The 16218-nt window shown below is 35.5% G+C and overlaps 1 protein-coding gene across 3 annotated transcripts in view; it reads right to left on the reverse strand.

Moving 5' to 3' along the window:
• CDH19 (cadherin 19) overlaps positions 1 to 10925 on the reverse strand; it is a 115451-nt gene extending 104526 nt beyond the window's left edge. The window contains exon 1 of one of the 3 annotated variants that reach the window (XM_050323359.1): positions 10815 to 10925. Coding sequence is in view for 1 of the 3 variants with exons in the window: in XM_050323412.1 (XP_050179369.1) it covers positions 10815 to 10827 (13 nt within the window). In the remaining 2 variants the exon portion in view is untranslated. The remainder of the gene's footprint in view (positions 1 to 10814) is intronic. The other 2 variants (XM_050323388.1, XM_050323412.1) reach the window with 2 other exon arrangements.
• Between the last annotated feature and the right edge of the window lie 5293 nt (positions 10926 to 16218).

Consider the following 16218-nt stretch of genomic DNA (forward strand, 5'->3'; position numbering starts at 1 on the left):
TACAAAGAAGGGATTAAATCCAATGACTGTATTTTCTCTCACTTTCACTTTTTAATATGGGGTAACTTTGATTAGATTACCATGTAGGTAATACATCACATTTACTATGTAAGTTCTCATTTCTCAGTTTTTAAAGCACTTATCTATCAGCAGATGGAAGTTTAAGTTGTGCTTATGCTTAGTCACTAATTCAAAACAGGAGCCCCTGGTGGTCTAGTGGTAAGGGCGCGGCGCTGTCACCGCAGAGACCCGGGTTCGATTCCCAGTCAGGGCCACTCCCGGGTAGGTGGGGCTCGTTAGCCCTTAAAGGCAACCCACCTACGTCCTGAGGACCTCGCTGCCACCGTCCAAGCTCGCTTGGCCCCGGCAGATGAACCTTAGGATTAAAGGGTGGGCTCAGTTCCGCGCACACTGTGTCTCACCTAAAAAAAAAAAAAAAAAAAATCCAATGTGCAGGCTGGAAGGTGTAAAAACCTTCCCCGGATCTTCGCTCGCGAAGACTGGCCATTATTATTAATTCAAAACAGAAGTTAAATATAAATATCTCCACTGCCTCTCAGAATGGATGGCATTTATTAGTTTTCTTGAGAATGGAGCTTTATTTTAATTTTGCTACTGAGGTTAGAGGAACTACACTGCAGTAACAAATTCACCGAACAAGACTGACACAGAGAGAAGTCTGTATCAAACATATTCATATACCAGTAAAATAAATATTCTACTTTTCTCTGCCTAAACATGCTTCCATTCTCTGTGTGACATTTTTTCTGTTCATTTTCTTCGTGAATCGAAAAGATAAACGGTAAAAATTATGAGTTCCTCTTTTCCCAGTGAAGTGTAAACTCAGGCTTTAACTCTCATTTTTATCTTAACTTTATTCATATTCACAGCTGGAGACTTCTCTCTAGAGTTAATGAGCACCTTCAGTTTGAGTAAACCAGCCTGCCAATGTGATATTCTGGGTTCAAAATCAAGAGCTCAATTGTTGTGTGTGGATATTGTGAACACTGAGCAGTGACTTTGTAAAGGAGTTTGCTTAAGTGCTGAAAACCTGAGTTAGCATCAATGTAATGCTAACAAACAGATTTGATCAAACAAACCAAGAGCTTGGATAAAGGACTGATCTCAAGATCACCCTAAGCTGTACTAGCTGCTGGGGGCCTCATCAGGGCATTACAATAGTCAAAAACCAGTGGAGAACTCCACCAAAATACCTTAGTCCAGAATTAAGTCTAACCCCAGAAAAAAAATTATCTTTCCAAATGCCTTAAATTCTCAGTCTCTTTGATGAAGTTCCTAAACAATTCTAGTTCTGCTGATGAATTTCCTGAAGGACACTTGCCTCCCAGGAAAAGATCCATTACAGTCACTGCAGTGATTTTTGCAGGTGAAAGGAAAGTGGACTTTGAAAGTGTAAGTATCTCTTGATTTGAGTTAGGGATCAATGAACTACAGATTAAAATATTTCCACATATTAGAACCAAGTGGAATTTTCAGTCAAACAAAATTAAATTTTTGTAAAAAATTGCAAAGGCATTTCAGAAGTCTAGGTAATGAATTCCTATACTGCATACAACTAGTAACCTTTTATCTATTTGCTTCTTAAATGGAGAGATAAAAATCTAGGTATGATGGAAACCAGATATCAGGCAGTTCAGTGTTTATAGTTTTATCTGACTTGATTAGGTAGTTGAAAAGGTAGATCTATGGGAATGTAGCTAAGAAAACATGTCTTAAAACGTTATGTATATTTGGTGAAGACATAAAATGTATCTGCATAACAAGAGAGCATTCTTCAAATTTCAAGAGGTGAATCAAAAGCTTTCTAGTTTATGAAAGAACCTGATAGGTGCTGGTGACAGATTCTGGTTGTGAAGAACATCTTTTTACATTAAGAATCTAGGAGTAAATAGAAAATTAGAGCATGGTTTCTATAAAAATAATAAAGCCACAGAACAAGGTTCAAGGTTCAAGAAGAAAAGGGTATAGATGAGTTCAAGAGATTCCTAGGATACAATTGTTTCTCAACAAGGAAGAAATTGATGGATATGATGAAAAGGTGAGAAGTTGAATTGTGGGAATAAGATAAACCTAGGGGGGAAAAAAATGTACACATGCTGAGTTGCTTGGGCACTTTGTAGTTCAAAAGTGTTTCATGTTCAGTAACCTCTGATAGAATTCTTTATCAGTTTGATTTGATTGTACTTCAGGGTGCACTGTGGCAGACTTTTGCCAGAGCTGCCCATTGCTACAACGAGAGCATTTAGCTAGAAAGTGTGATGCTGTCTTTAATTATTTCCCTTGAAATATGGAGCCCTATTGTGTGTATTGCGTATTATTTTTAAATATGATTCAAGCCTTTGAGAAAGCCACATGTGGCCAAGTTTGCTGAAGCAGCCCTAGGTTTTTGTATGGTATTTTAAGAGACATGTTCTCTTTTTCTTTTTTACAGGAAGCTTCATGTGACTTGGCTGTCATTTTGGCAGTCAGGTTGTCCAGGATGCTGCAGTTACCACATATTTGTTCAAGTTATATAATCACCCTGATGAAACAGTGTTGCATAGCCCATTGCACTATCTGAGTGTAGTTGTTGTGACAGCTGCTATTTAAAGACAAATTTTCAGGTTTGCCCAATTAGTTGACAACTTGACCTAAAAATAATGAACAAGCAAACAAAAACTGAGGACAAACCTTTCTTGCTGCACATCAAGAATAGGTGAGTTGTGGAAGTGTACAAATGATAGGTTCTTTTCACTTCCTTCACTTTTGAGAGACAAGCATGGTTCCTCTGTCTTCCTTCAGTAAGTTCAAAACTTGCATACCAATGACAAATTTAATAATCTTAATATATAATGCTGAAAAGCACAGGTTTACTTTTGCTTTTTGAAATATTCTTTGTTTCCTAAGCTTACTTTCCTGATATTTTAAGGTGGAACAACATCAATCCTATAAGAATGTCACTTATGTCTAATTAGATAGACTCTATTGTCTGATATCAATTGATGTGTATTCTGTGAGGGTATTTATATATGCTTAAAATTAGAGACTTTTTGGGTTTTTTTCAGTTATCAAAGTAATGGAAGCCACAGCTATAATCAGGAAAGAAATTTGACAAAGGAAGATAGGGAACATTGTATGCCTCTATCTCCACCCTTTCACTTGGTTATTTCTGCTTTATCTGTATCCCCATCCATACTCAGTCATTATGTTAAATGAAAAAAACCCAATTATCTGAACCTTGGAAAGCCAAAGTATGTTTTTCGTTTGCTGGTTTGTTTGTTCTTTTGAGCACAAGCATCCCATGATTTATTAATCATCCCACCCTTCTGAACCTATTCAGTCTGGTTATCATATAAACTCTCTATTCTGAAAAACACTTTTTATCTATTTTGTGAGCCTTCACTGGAAACACAGAAATGAAAACTCTCCTGTCAGATTGGATTTGCATTCACCCAATATTGAGCACCGTGGCTGTGATCCAGCAAAGCATTTAAGGTTAGTTTATCTTTAAGGATAATCCCATTGAAGTTAGTGGCATGATCCATGTACTTAAATTTAAAAACATAGTTGAGTGCTTTGCTGGATCACAGCCAGATTACTCAGTACCGTACTGGATTGAATAACCTCTCTTCTTTGACACTGGCCTAAGGCAAGATATACAGATATATGTGAATATATGTTCCTTGTAGTATAGACGTTAAACACAGTATTATTCTCAGGATTCTTTCATATTCCGTTCAATAAAAGGTATGCTCCAGTTTCTTGAAACTCTTGCCAGTTATATTAAAAGCGAAAACATTACAATTCCAAAAGAGTCTAACCTAGACTGTCACTGTACTTTTTTTTTTTTTTTTTTTTGATCATGCTGAATTTTATAACGCAGGAGATTCAGGTCAAGTTGGTGTTCTCAGTGAAGGTAATTTGTTAAAACACGTTTAAATCCCTGCAATGTTCTGCTGACAAAGGCTAACTTAATACTCAACAGATTCAACATATCTCCAGTGCTGGTATACATTTTAAATTAAAGTGCATTTTAGAGTTTGGACTAACTGGAGCCATTTGGGGCTGACTGAATGTCAAGTGCTTCAGGCAGCCAAAGTTAAGTATTTCTATACAAGTTTGTTTAAGGCTGGTTTGGAGAGTAAGCCCTACTGTTCCTCTTGAAATGTGGGTGTATTTTATTGGCTGCATCATAAGATATTTAAAGGTGATCTCAAATCAGTCTAACAGTAATAAGTTTGGTTGCAAACATGGATTCATTTCAAAGGTGTTTTTCTCCTCCTCTTTCTTAGTGTTTATCCCCCTCTTAAGCATCCTTTTAAAATTCAAAGTCCAGATTCCTTATCTGAATATCAGCCAATCAGACTTTGTATCTGTATAGACTAATGATACATTCCAAGTATTATTCGCTTGATTATAAAGCCTGATTTGATGGGATACAATCAGTTTTCTGTTCTCAGTGACCTACTGAATGATATTACTCAGAATTCCATTTAGATGATGCAAATGACCTAATCAGTTTGTCTTCTGCCATGGCAATAACTGAACTCAAATGTCAAAGAAAACTTAGTAAATAAAATGTCCCTTTTATGTAACTGAAATTATGCTATGGGAAGCTTATGAATTATTAGCTATGGAAATTGTTTTGTTTCTTTCACTTGGACGACACAGGTAATACACATCTCCACTCATTTTATACACTGGCACTTCAGAGTTTTACTTTCTAAGCAAAGAAAGAAAAATGTAGAATAAATATGTAAAATTAAATTAAATTAAAAGTGCAACACAGTTATTTTTGTTTCCAATTCTATAATAAGTTATGTCTTAATACAAGATTTGGGCAAAGTTTTCAATGAAACAAGTATTTCTCCTCTGCTTTTACAAGTGTTGATCACAGTTGTTCTGTTTCCTCTATTTCTCTTTCTACCATTTTAAAACACCTTGACTAAGCAAGCTTTGAAATAGTATCAATATTGTACTAGTAGAAATAACCACCATAGCTCAAGGTTATTTGTGTCAGATATTGTGATATGGGTCACACAGAGACATCAAAATTATCTGTATGGTTTGCTAGCAGTCTAATTTCATCAGCACTGAGATTTCTGGAACACTGTTTCTGCTTTGGAGGCCTACATAGCTAACACTGAGTTTACTGTTTTAGCTACTTTATCCAGTGTTCAAGATATCCAGTAAAAAATAGATGAATAATATTTGCATCACATGCTCTCATATCTTGGCTGCACAGTCTTCCAAAAAATTACCTCCTGAAAAAATGGGGGTAGTCTTCTAGATTGTCTCAGATACACATAGGAGATTTTCCAAAAGCAAAGGTTTGAAACTCCAATCCAGTCTTTGCTTGCACAATAATGTAGTGATGTCATGGCAAAAAGCCTTGCCAGGTAGTGCTAAAATCTTACCAACTAGTTTTCCAACTATTCCACTTCTTTCTCAATATCATTCCTAGCTAACTGTAAAATGAAATCTGAATTTTTTGATGGAGTTCTTATGCTGAAACAATGTCAACTACAGTATTTCTGCAAGAGTGAGAAGTGAAAGTAGCTGTTCATGTGGCTCATTACAAGTGATCTCACTTTCCAGGTTGTCTGGACTTTCAATTTTAGGCAGATTTACATGGGCCACAGAACATAATGATCTTTCTATAACAAAATTATGTTACTGACATATTACATGTCTTCCTTTAAACTGAAGAACAAGAGTGAATTGATATCTGCAATAGAAATCATACTCGAGATTCCTTGAGAAAAATCTAGAGTATTTGACCCATTACATTTTACACTATTGGTGTGATAAAAATTTTCTTCCTTTTTTTTTTTTTTTGGATACTAAACATACACGTATGAGCATCTGTAAGAAATGTTATAGATTTCTGATAAAAACATTCACTTTTGGAGAGTCTATGGCTCAGTGATGCAGTGCTCTCTTCATATTAGTGAAATTAAATTAATTTTTATGTAACCAATGCCTACCAACAGAGAGATTCTTATAGATATCTCATTACCAATAACACTGAAATGCATGAATCTGACATGGAGACAGAAGTTTGAAATCACTTCAATGAGCCAATTAGGGATTAGTATGAAGGTCTGATTTCTAAATTCACTACAGTTTTGGATTTTCTTCAAGAATTAAGATCAAAGATATTAAAGTGGAATAAATAGCGACTATAAGGAACATAAAAAAATTTAAAGTAGAATTATATTGATTTTTGCTTTTTTTACATCACAGAAGTGATGTCTAAATTCCATTTTTCATACACTTTATTCTTCATACACTTATAAAAATCAAATCATAATTACTAAAGACTGATGTGTTATTTTGTTCTAAAACCTATTTCCAGAAAAGGTATATGAAAAATATTTTCTATGCTTTGGAATTAATCCATAATTTTGGAAGTTGTATAGAAACTTAAGCACTGTATTTGTACCTTTGATCTGACCATATTTTCCATTTGCAGTTATCAGTCAACTTTATTAACCTCTACTTAAGGTCAGCAGCTCAAATTCATAAAGCATATTTTATTGTTCTGTACTGTATGTTTATACACACCCACATATGAAATAATATTTGTTATCTTTAGTATTAAAAAAAGAAACAACTTGATCAGTTTACAATGCATTGTATAGTTTGAAGGTTAACATCAGCTTCACAATTGTTTATAGCATCTGTGGTCTTCGAAGACACTTTTATTATTTCCTACCCACTTTTTTCTCTCGATTTTATCTGAAACAGGAGTAATTAAATTTAACGTCCCAGTGAGTCTACCATGGCATTCTTGGGAATCAGATAATAAATGTCCTACAGCAGCCAAGCCATGTCATCAACATTGTTTTACTGTGGCTTAATGCTTTTTGCCATAAAGATCACACACATAAAACTGTATTGACTATCAATCTTACATTTCAAATTTTTTCCTCCACTTTTTCCTCTTTCTACGATACTCCTTGACTTCAACTGGATAGTCTATGATTCCTTGGTGTTTTTAAAAGAACCAGTACAGTTTTCAAAGCCTTAAACACAAAAAGAACAAAGTAGCCTTTCTATATTCACAGGAAATTATTGTTGAATTTTCAACAACTTTATTAATCATGAATGTTTGAACTTCAACTGTCACTACTTCTGGCTATTCATTTCATAAATTATTCTTAAAAGGAGAGGACACGAGCATATAAGGAATCCCTTTTCCTTACTGAAACAGTCATATGTAAGTATCCTCAAGACTACAGTTTTCCCTGGATTTGGTAAATGGCATGTAACAAACTGAATCACAATGAGAAAATTTGTCTATCCAATGTAATAGAGACAACACAATCCAAGAGTACCTTTGAAAACCAAAATCTAAGAAAGATTACAGTCAGTAGTCTGGTAAAACTGGAAAAACCAAAGAGCAACAGTTTTCATTCCAAATTGCTTTATTCATTATCATCTTGTCTATACTGAGTATTCAATTTTTTTGTTTAACTGAGAGTTCTTGCTATTCAGAAGTAATCTTACATGTCCTGGATCTGTTACGTCACAGCAGAAAAGCAATCATGGTTGAACTTATTAAAAGACAGTCTTATCTTACCTGAGAGTTTTCCTCGTCTCTCATCTTACTTGGTTAACCTCAGTTACACTCAAATGTATGTGTTGTGCAAGTATAAGATCTGATTTGTAGTAAATCATTGAAATAATTGTACATAAAACTGCACCTATAAAGCTGGTAAAATGCACTTCATATTTAAAATATTGTGTACATTTGACATACTTCAATATCTCCTTTATAACCGCACTGCTATATTAATTCTGTGCTTGCATACAAGAAAGTCTTGAGAAAAAAAGGATTTATACCAGAAAAAAACCAAAATATAACAAGAAATCCAATGCATACACAAATCTCCATAATGGGCTCTATTTTTCAAGTACACTGAAGACAAAAGAAACAGATCTCCAATCTATTCTAATTCTTGGCATGAATGCTTCCTCATTCATGGATCGTTGATCTGACAGACTGAAAAGGCAATGACTTCTATTTCTTTTGGTGACTTACATCAGTCTATTTCTAGGGAAATAGACAAAGGATTCAATTTGTGTACACTGGCATTAGACTGAACTCTGCTGATGGATGTATTTGGCTTCCGTAGGAAGAGTGGGATTATATCCTATTCACTGTGGGCACTCTTACCAAATGTGTTTTTCATAAATGCACTTGTAGTATCAGTTCTACATTTTCTGTGTACTGCGATATACTAAAGTTTCTAGACAAATAAGCTTACAGTGGGGTGACTGAACCATCCTGTTCTTTAACAAATTGATAAAGGGGAATGTGTGTATTTCTTTACATTCTTGAAGAGGCACAGAGAATGAATATTTGTGGCTAGTATGTATCTCATAAGCAAGTAAATTGAGTTATCCAACTGAAGACTAAGCACAGCCAGGCAGGCAGCATGAAGAAAAGCAGTTTTGCAAAGGAAAATGCAACTCAGTTTTCTTCCACAGGAGGGATAATTCTGGGGTCAGACTACGGAAAACAACAGTGAAACATAAAATTTTGTTGCTTATTCTGTTATATTTGTAATTTCATGTCATAGTCCACAGGAAAACATGCAAACAACCTTCCCTATCCCATTCTGTCTGCCTGGAAATATTTCATCCTTCACACTGGCCATAAAGCTTTCACTCATTGTTTGATTTTCTTTACTGTATCATCAACATAAATACTGTGGTGAGGTGGACTTTGTACCACCACTGTGGAAGGAAAGAGTAAGATGCATCCCAGACGCAAAAAAAAAAAATCTTCAAAGCTCTATCCTCTTTGGGATGTAAGGATAAAAACGTGACTCCACTGTAAGAGAAAGAGCAGACATAGATACTGATTACTCTTCCCAGGTCCCTTCATGATCGTTTTCCTAGGTAAAAGAGTTTTCACTCCAGTCTTTTACAGTTCAAACATGACCCTTATTGCATCCAGGGTAGGAGGGGTAATGGTAATAGGTCACTTCAATCAAATAACTAAAACTTGAACAAGTAAGTAAATAAAACTTAAAATTGTTAAAGAATAACACTTTTATGATATAAAAGTATTTTTCCTTCCTGTGTAAAACAAAACAATTTGTGAATAGTTAGATTTCTCCACCTATTCATATTGCTTTCAACAAAACTTAAAAAAAATAAATAAAAAATTTTTTCATTAGAACATTCACACATATCTATTAGCAATTGCCTAAAGAGAAACACTTAAAAAACCCCAAACAAAACAACCCTTTAACATCAGCAGTAAGACTGCTAAAACAAACAATTTTTGAAGGTATTCAAGTCTTCATGTTCTCATGGTTGCTGGATGATACCACTTAAAATGTATCTACTGTCATCTACACTGTGATGAGTTTAAAACATCCTCAGTGACTCCAGGATCAGTGTCAGTGAGTCACTCTGACTCCGTCAGTGGTTCAGAACCTAAGAGAAAAGTGGATAAAGGACTATGATTTCTTTTAAAGATTCTCCTATTATTGCTGGAACTAGATCAGAGCATGGAATAATATATTGCAAATTCTTTGATTTCTGCTTTCAAACTCTGGTTTTTCTGATAAAATTATACCTATTCTATTAAATAGGTGCCTCACTGTAGTCACTTTAGACTATAATTTTTATGTTTCCCCATAAATAGGATCTGACATAATGCAGAGCCAAAAGTGTTCTTTATCTTCCAGATCTTACACAAGCTGCTGAGCTTACAGGTCAGGATTTGAAGGTGGTTTCAAAACCAGATATTGAAGAATAGAGCGAGCCAAGATTCATAATTGAAAGATAATGACTGAGGCATTCATCTGTGAATTGTATACGTGTTTTCAATTAGTTGCAAATGTTCTTTACACAGTTCAATATATGAGGTAGGTTAGTCTGGTGTCATGGTTTAACCCCAGCCAGCAACCGAGCCCCACGCATCACTTGCTCATTCCTCCACCAGTGGGATTGGGGAGTGAACTGAAAGAGTAAAAGCTTGAAAACTTGCATGTTGAGACAAAGACGATTTAATAGGGAAAGCAAAAGCCACACATACAAGCAAAGTAAAACAAGGAATTAATTCATTGCTTCCTGTGAGCAGCTACACTCCAAATGTGTCCCCCTTTACTCTTTCTTCCCCCCACTTTATATATTAAGCATAATTTCATATGGTGTAGAATATCCCTTGGGTCAGTTAGGTTCAGCTGTCCTGGCTGCATCTCCTCCCAACCTCCCTTGCACCACGAACTTCCTTGCCAGTGTGGCAAAAAGCAGAAAAGGCCTTGGCTCTGTGTAAGCCCTGTGCAGCAATAACAAAAACATCTCTATATTATTAACTCTCTGTTCAGCACGAATCCAAAACATAGCCCCATACTAGCAAACGTGAAGAAAATTAACTCCACCTCAGCCAAAATCAGCAGTCTGGAAAACCTATACTGCCTTTCAAAACAACAAAGATGCTCTTTAGGACAACGCAGACACTTTGAAACTGAGAAAAATACATGAGCAGATAAAGTGAAAAAAGGAAAACTAGGATGATGGGATATCAGGAAGGTATGTTGAATCACAGAACCCCTTTTGAATGTGCACACTGCTTTCTCAAAGAGTGGAACACCTTTACAAGACCAGCTTTACATGCTCTTGATCACCATCTATACCTATGTAAATCCACCCTGGCCACAAAGAAACAAGGGGTTTGTGTTGTCATGACCAAGACTCTGTCTTGAAACAGAGCACCCTGAGAGAGTCAAAAACAAGTCCCCCATTTTAGAAAATAGGAAGACAGATGTGCAAAGGAAAAATAAATGCCATACCTGCTCTCTTCATAAAATGAGTTGTTTCTTGCTGTCAAGGAATTCCTCTTAGATTCCCTTTTCTCTGTGCAGCTGTGCCTCAGCATTCACTCGTGTTGTACATCATTTATCAGTTCCAGCACTGGGAGATAACCAGCATCTGTGGGATACGTAGTATGTTTTGGATGAAAGCTCTCCCTGTTACCTTTAACAATGCCAATTGTTCTACATCCCCAGTGTTTTGCACTTGCCTTTGGTGGTTAGAAACAGCATTCCCAGCTGCAGTGAGAAAGGGTTTTGAATAAATACTAGGCAGACAGCAAACATACTATATATAAATTGTGTGTGAAATATATTTTAAACTGTAATATGGTAGGTTTTAGCATTGTTTATGGGTGTCTTAATTAGGAGCCTATTTTATTAATTGTCAGAAGGTGTCTGAGGAAAGATCATTAGTGTCCTGTACTTTTCAGTCAGTAAAAAGAGTCAGGCATTTTTGATGCAAGATATTGAATTCAAACTTGAGATCTCAGACCCAGGAGGCTCTCACATTGAAGATATGTTGCTGAGAGAAATTCCATCCACGCTGGACTTTGGGTAGAAGCAATTTTTTCCTTCAAAAATATCTTCATAGTTTTGTATCACAACATGATAGCTTCTCTAGTACAAACTACAGAATGCTGGGCATGAGGAAACTTCCTGATGCATAGAGAGGTCTGACTGATCTCTCACTAAGATGTCCAAGCAAGTTTTCTGTGACTGCTGTGAGAGTAAGAAAAACAGCTGAGGCCTGTAAGAAGGAGACTGCTTTAGGATCTCTGTGGTCCCTGCTTGGAAGCTGCAGGCATTCAGAACTGAGAAGATGGAATAATTTCTCAATTTCTGTTCTGTCCTTGATACTGGGAGCTTCTGGAGGTATCCTCTAGATGGGAAATTACAAATCTACGTTTTGGCAAACAAGGTCACAGAGGTGTTCTACCTTCTACCTTTTCAGTTACAATTGTGGAAGACAGAGATCAACACGCAGTGGTAGGATCCCAAGACTCCTCAAATATATATGCTTCTGTGAATGATTTGGGTAATAAGACTAAAGTATTAAAATGAAAATCAAGCTAGAATGGTATGATAAAAACTGTGTTGAAGTGCCTAATTTAAGGGCTTATACTCTGACTTTTTTTTTTTTAGCAACTTACCTTTTCTCATGGACACTGTGGAGGTTAGTATTTGCTTCAAAAATGACATGACTGGGACCTGACATAATGGTTTGGTTCACAGTTGCTCAATAGAGAAGAATCTGTCCAAAAACAGGACTTTGCTCTTTCTGTTAATTTGACAGTTCAGAAGCTGGCGAGAAGACAGTACCAATGTTTTCAAGTCCAAGAAAGTTAGCTCTTTTTGTTTGTTTGTTTCCAATTTTAATATATAAACAAAATACTTGATCCAAATTTGGTTTTATGAGTTGATTTTGTAATTGTCTTGGACTTCAACAGCTATTCTGCAATCATGAAAAAGGAGGTTGCCAAGGAGAACTGTTCTTCTGCTTAACTACAGGCTATTTATCATTCTTGCATTGTATCTCTGTATATTTGCTGAAACATAGGTCCATCAGTCATCTGTCATGTTTGCTGCTAGATCTGGATTGCCCCCCCCCTTTATTTTCTTTCCATGCACAAGGATGAAAGGCCGTGGTTGTAGTCACTTTAGTCTTGCCTTGAGGTTTTGCCAGGGCACAACTGGAAAGTGATACCAAGTTCTGCAATCTAGTGCAGTTTCCACGTCCTCCACTTTTGAGCTACACGCTTTTTCTAAAGTCTTGGCAGGTTAGTTAAGGTTTCAAGTCCATTTGAAATTTGATTTTTTTCAGACACTGTCAAGTGTTCTATTAATAGTGAGTGCAGTGGGAAGCCTTGTGATTATCATTTATATGATGAGATAGATAGTAAAATAGATAAAAAGATAGAGACTTATACAGGGATAGGAGGACATACTCCTTAAATGAATGCTTACAGTCACACCATAGTCATAGACATTAAGAAGTGATTCCCATCTGCAACATTCCAAACCCATTGTGCAGAAGTGGATTTTTGAGTGGTACAATTAAGATGTAGAACGTAAACCTAATTGTGAAAATATTTATACGCTTTCACCTGTCTGTAGTGTTTCTAAGCTTTATTGGCATTCAGCAGCTTCAGTTAATCCTGTGTGGCCCTAACCCTGCTTCATGAGACAGTGATTTTTTGCATAGTAAAATAACTTCTCTGACTTGATGGGTATTGATAGTAAAGGAGAGAACAGGGTATCGAGTTTGTAGTGTATTCTCAGACATTGACATAATTAATGAAGACAGAAACATGTTTTTTGGGGTGGGTGAGTTTTCTTCCAAAACACTCTTCAGTATAACGACGTCCAACAATTATTGTGACCAGATTTTATTTACAATTAATTGTTTCCAAATGAAATACACACTGAATGCCAACTGAGTTTTAGTTTATACATGTGCTTGATATTCCACAATTTGTGACTCATTTGTGAAAAAAGAGAAAAAAAGAATTAAAAAAAAAGAAAATTAATTAAGTTGAAAACCCTGGGTTTATTGTCAGTGAAGAACAGTCATTTAATTACAGCATTTCTTGCATGGTTTTATGGACTTTTAGAATCACTACAATAGTAGGAGAGATTGAGAATATATGGTTGGTGACATTTTGTATTACGTACATGTGGAGAATGCAAAAAACTTTGTATGGTTCAGATCAGCTTCAGTTTGGTCATATGGGCACTTGCCATGGAATACCAATTTTAGACCAGTATAAGAATTTTTAATGTTAATAAGAACAAGGGAAAAGCCTTTGGAGACACAATAACTACAATGCCTGCTTATCTACATTTGTCTTCTTTGATAATAAAATGGTTTACAGATTACTCTGTCTTATTGCAGATTCACAGTTGTTTGTTTTTAAAAATTACTGCCATTGGGTATGACTCATAAAGAAACTGGAAGCTTGATTTACTCCCTCAGAAAATTTTCTTGCATACTTTGCCTGGAAAAATGATTTAGAAGTTTTGTTGTTGTTGTTGTTTTTTTTTTCTGAAGGCTAGTAAATATTACTTTTAATCCTTTACTGGTTGTAAGCAGCAAGTTTTGTTTTTGCAAAACTTAAATACTGTGTGTGATGTATACATACTTCACATTTATATTATTGAGCAGGAATCATTTATTTTCTCTATTGATATTATTCACCTGTACTCCAAAACATGTTTATATAATAGTAAATAACACAAGAGAACAACACTCCTATATAGAATGAAGGATACTTATTTACATGGAAAGGCACAAGACAGATATTGGGAGATGGGCAGCGAAGAACTTCCTGCAAATACCAAGCCATGAAGACTAAAATAGACATAGGTCCCTTAAAAGTTCATCTACTGTCCTGCCCCTTATGTTTTGATTTTTCCAGAAACTTTTAATAAGTAGTCATAGGATTACCCAAGAAGGCAAAAACCACAAGGCCACAGTATTTTAAATTTAGTTTGGAAACAACATTCCCCAGCCATAAAGCACTACAATCCCCAAAGCAATTTTGACTGGAGTCCTTGAATATAGAAAGGAAACCTGGTTTTTATGGCTATACCCTAGCTGACTCATGAACAAAGCAAAAATTGAGAGACACTTGCATGAACACACAGTACCCACGTAAGCTTTCTAAGGGATATGAGTCAATATCACTTCACATGCCCTATAACTATTCATTCATAAACTCAGAATACTAAGAAATGATTGAACATTGTCTGTTTGCCTGACCTTATCAGCATTAGTGCTTAAGTTCCGAATAAGTTCTAAAGACATCATGACTGTACATAAACATATCCAAACCATGTGGGCTCAGCAAAGCAGTCTCATCAGACCAATAGTTTTACTTATTTCTTCAGTTGTACACCGTGAGTGCACTGCAGCTTTGCTCACTTGCATTGACCTTCAGTCTCTGAGGCTCCTGCATACGAGAGGGTAGAGGTACTACACTGACAGTAATGAATGAACGCTTACTTTCAGATTATTTTTGCTTCCCTTCTTATGACTCATCCTCAGTCCTGTTTTAATTTAGAAAATTATAACAAGATTTTCTGTTCAGAGTCTTTTTCTTTTTCTCCTTCTTTTTTTTATGTCTTTGCAGATTCTTTTGATAGAGTCATTTCTGATTCAGAATCTGTTAAAGTCTTTTGCTTAAAAGCAGTTTAAGTGGTAAAAGGCAAATGTTAAAAGAGTTTCACTGGAGAATTTTTTTCCATATTTCTGCAAGTGAATGTAATTCAATGATTTCACTCGAGTCACTATTGTAAAACTGAAACACAGGGAAAAAGAGGAAGAATATCTCTAATCAACCTTCTAAACCGCACCACTGATGTTTCCTTATGTATTTATCAGTGGTTTTAAAAAAATGTTGATACTCAGAATCTTCCCTTGTTGTTCATTATGACAGATGATACAACTTTATGTGTGGCAATTGCTTAAGATAATGGTTTGTTGATCTTCTTCACTGAAAAAAAAAGCCCAAACAACAAAACAAACTCCACAAGTCTTTTTTACCCTTTACAATGCCTCAGCTGTTGAAAAGAGGTTGCCAGGTAATCATGTGGAAAGGTTCTGATTATTGAAACTATAGTCTGTTTGGAATCTGGGTGTTGACATGAATACTTTAATATTTTCATTTTTATCCTGAAAGCTAAATTATTATTTGGTTGCTTATGGTTTTAAAATTTGACTTCCAGATGAATGGGTTAACTCTCTTTTTCCTTGTTTTTTTTTGTTCAAACTCAAAATTGTACTGTGAAGCATTTAGAATGAGAAAGCAAGCACAGCCTTAGAAGAACTAAGATATGATTTCCCTCACTTATTTCTTTAATAGAGACATCAATCTCTCTTGTCATGGTTTTGTTTCTATACATATAGAGCAAACCTCTTTTTTATTCTGACTGATTTACTTTTTTTCTAGATTGAGGAAAACTAACAAACTAGAAAACAGCAAAAGAGGAATTGTAACATGCTTCTTCCCAATTGAAACACTAAATGGGAGCTGTTTCATCAGGGAGCATGCCATACTTAAAGGTGTAGTGAACACTGAGTAATTGTTTCTAGTGTTATTTATAAATGTCTCACTGTTTTTGTTTTTTTCAATCCCATTTAGTTTATTAAATGAATAATTATCACAATCTTTCATTTTACATAATATATTGTATGTGAGACCTTCAGCTACAGCCACTTTAAATACAGTGATAAACTAAGTAGCAGCCAGCAGTTATCATAGGCAATGCTGCCTTGGACATAGATATGATGTCTTGAGAATTATTGTGGTTTTATTCTGAGCAGTTTGGCTCTAGTCTTTCTGTCTTTTCTCTGGATTTAATAGCTCACAGGTCTTTGTTTTGC

The sequence above is a fragment of the Myiozetetes cayanensis genome, unplaced genomic scaffold (genome assembly GCF_022539395.1).
Source record: "Myiozetetes cayanensis isolate MyiCay16 unplaced genomic scaffold, myiCay2020 scf1, whole genome shotgun sequence".
NCBI classification, from domain to species: Eukaryota; Metazoa; Chordata; class Aves; order Passeriformes; family Tyrannidae; genus Myiozetetes; species Myiozetetes cayanensis.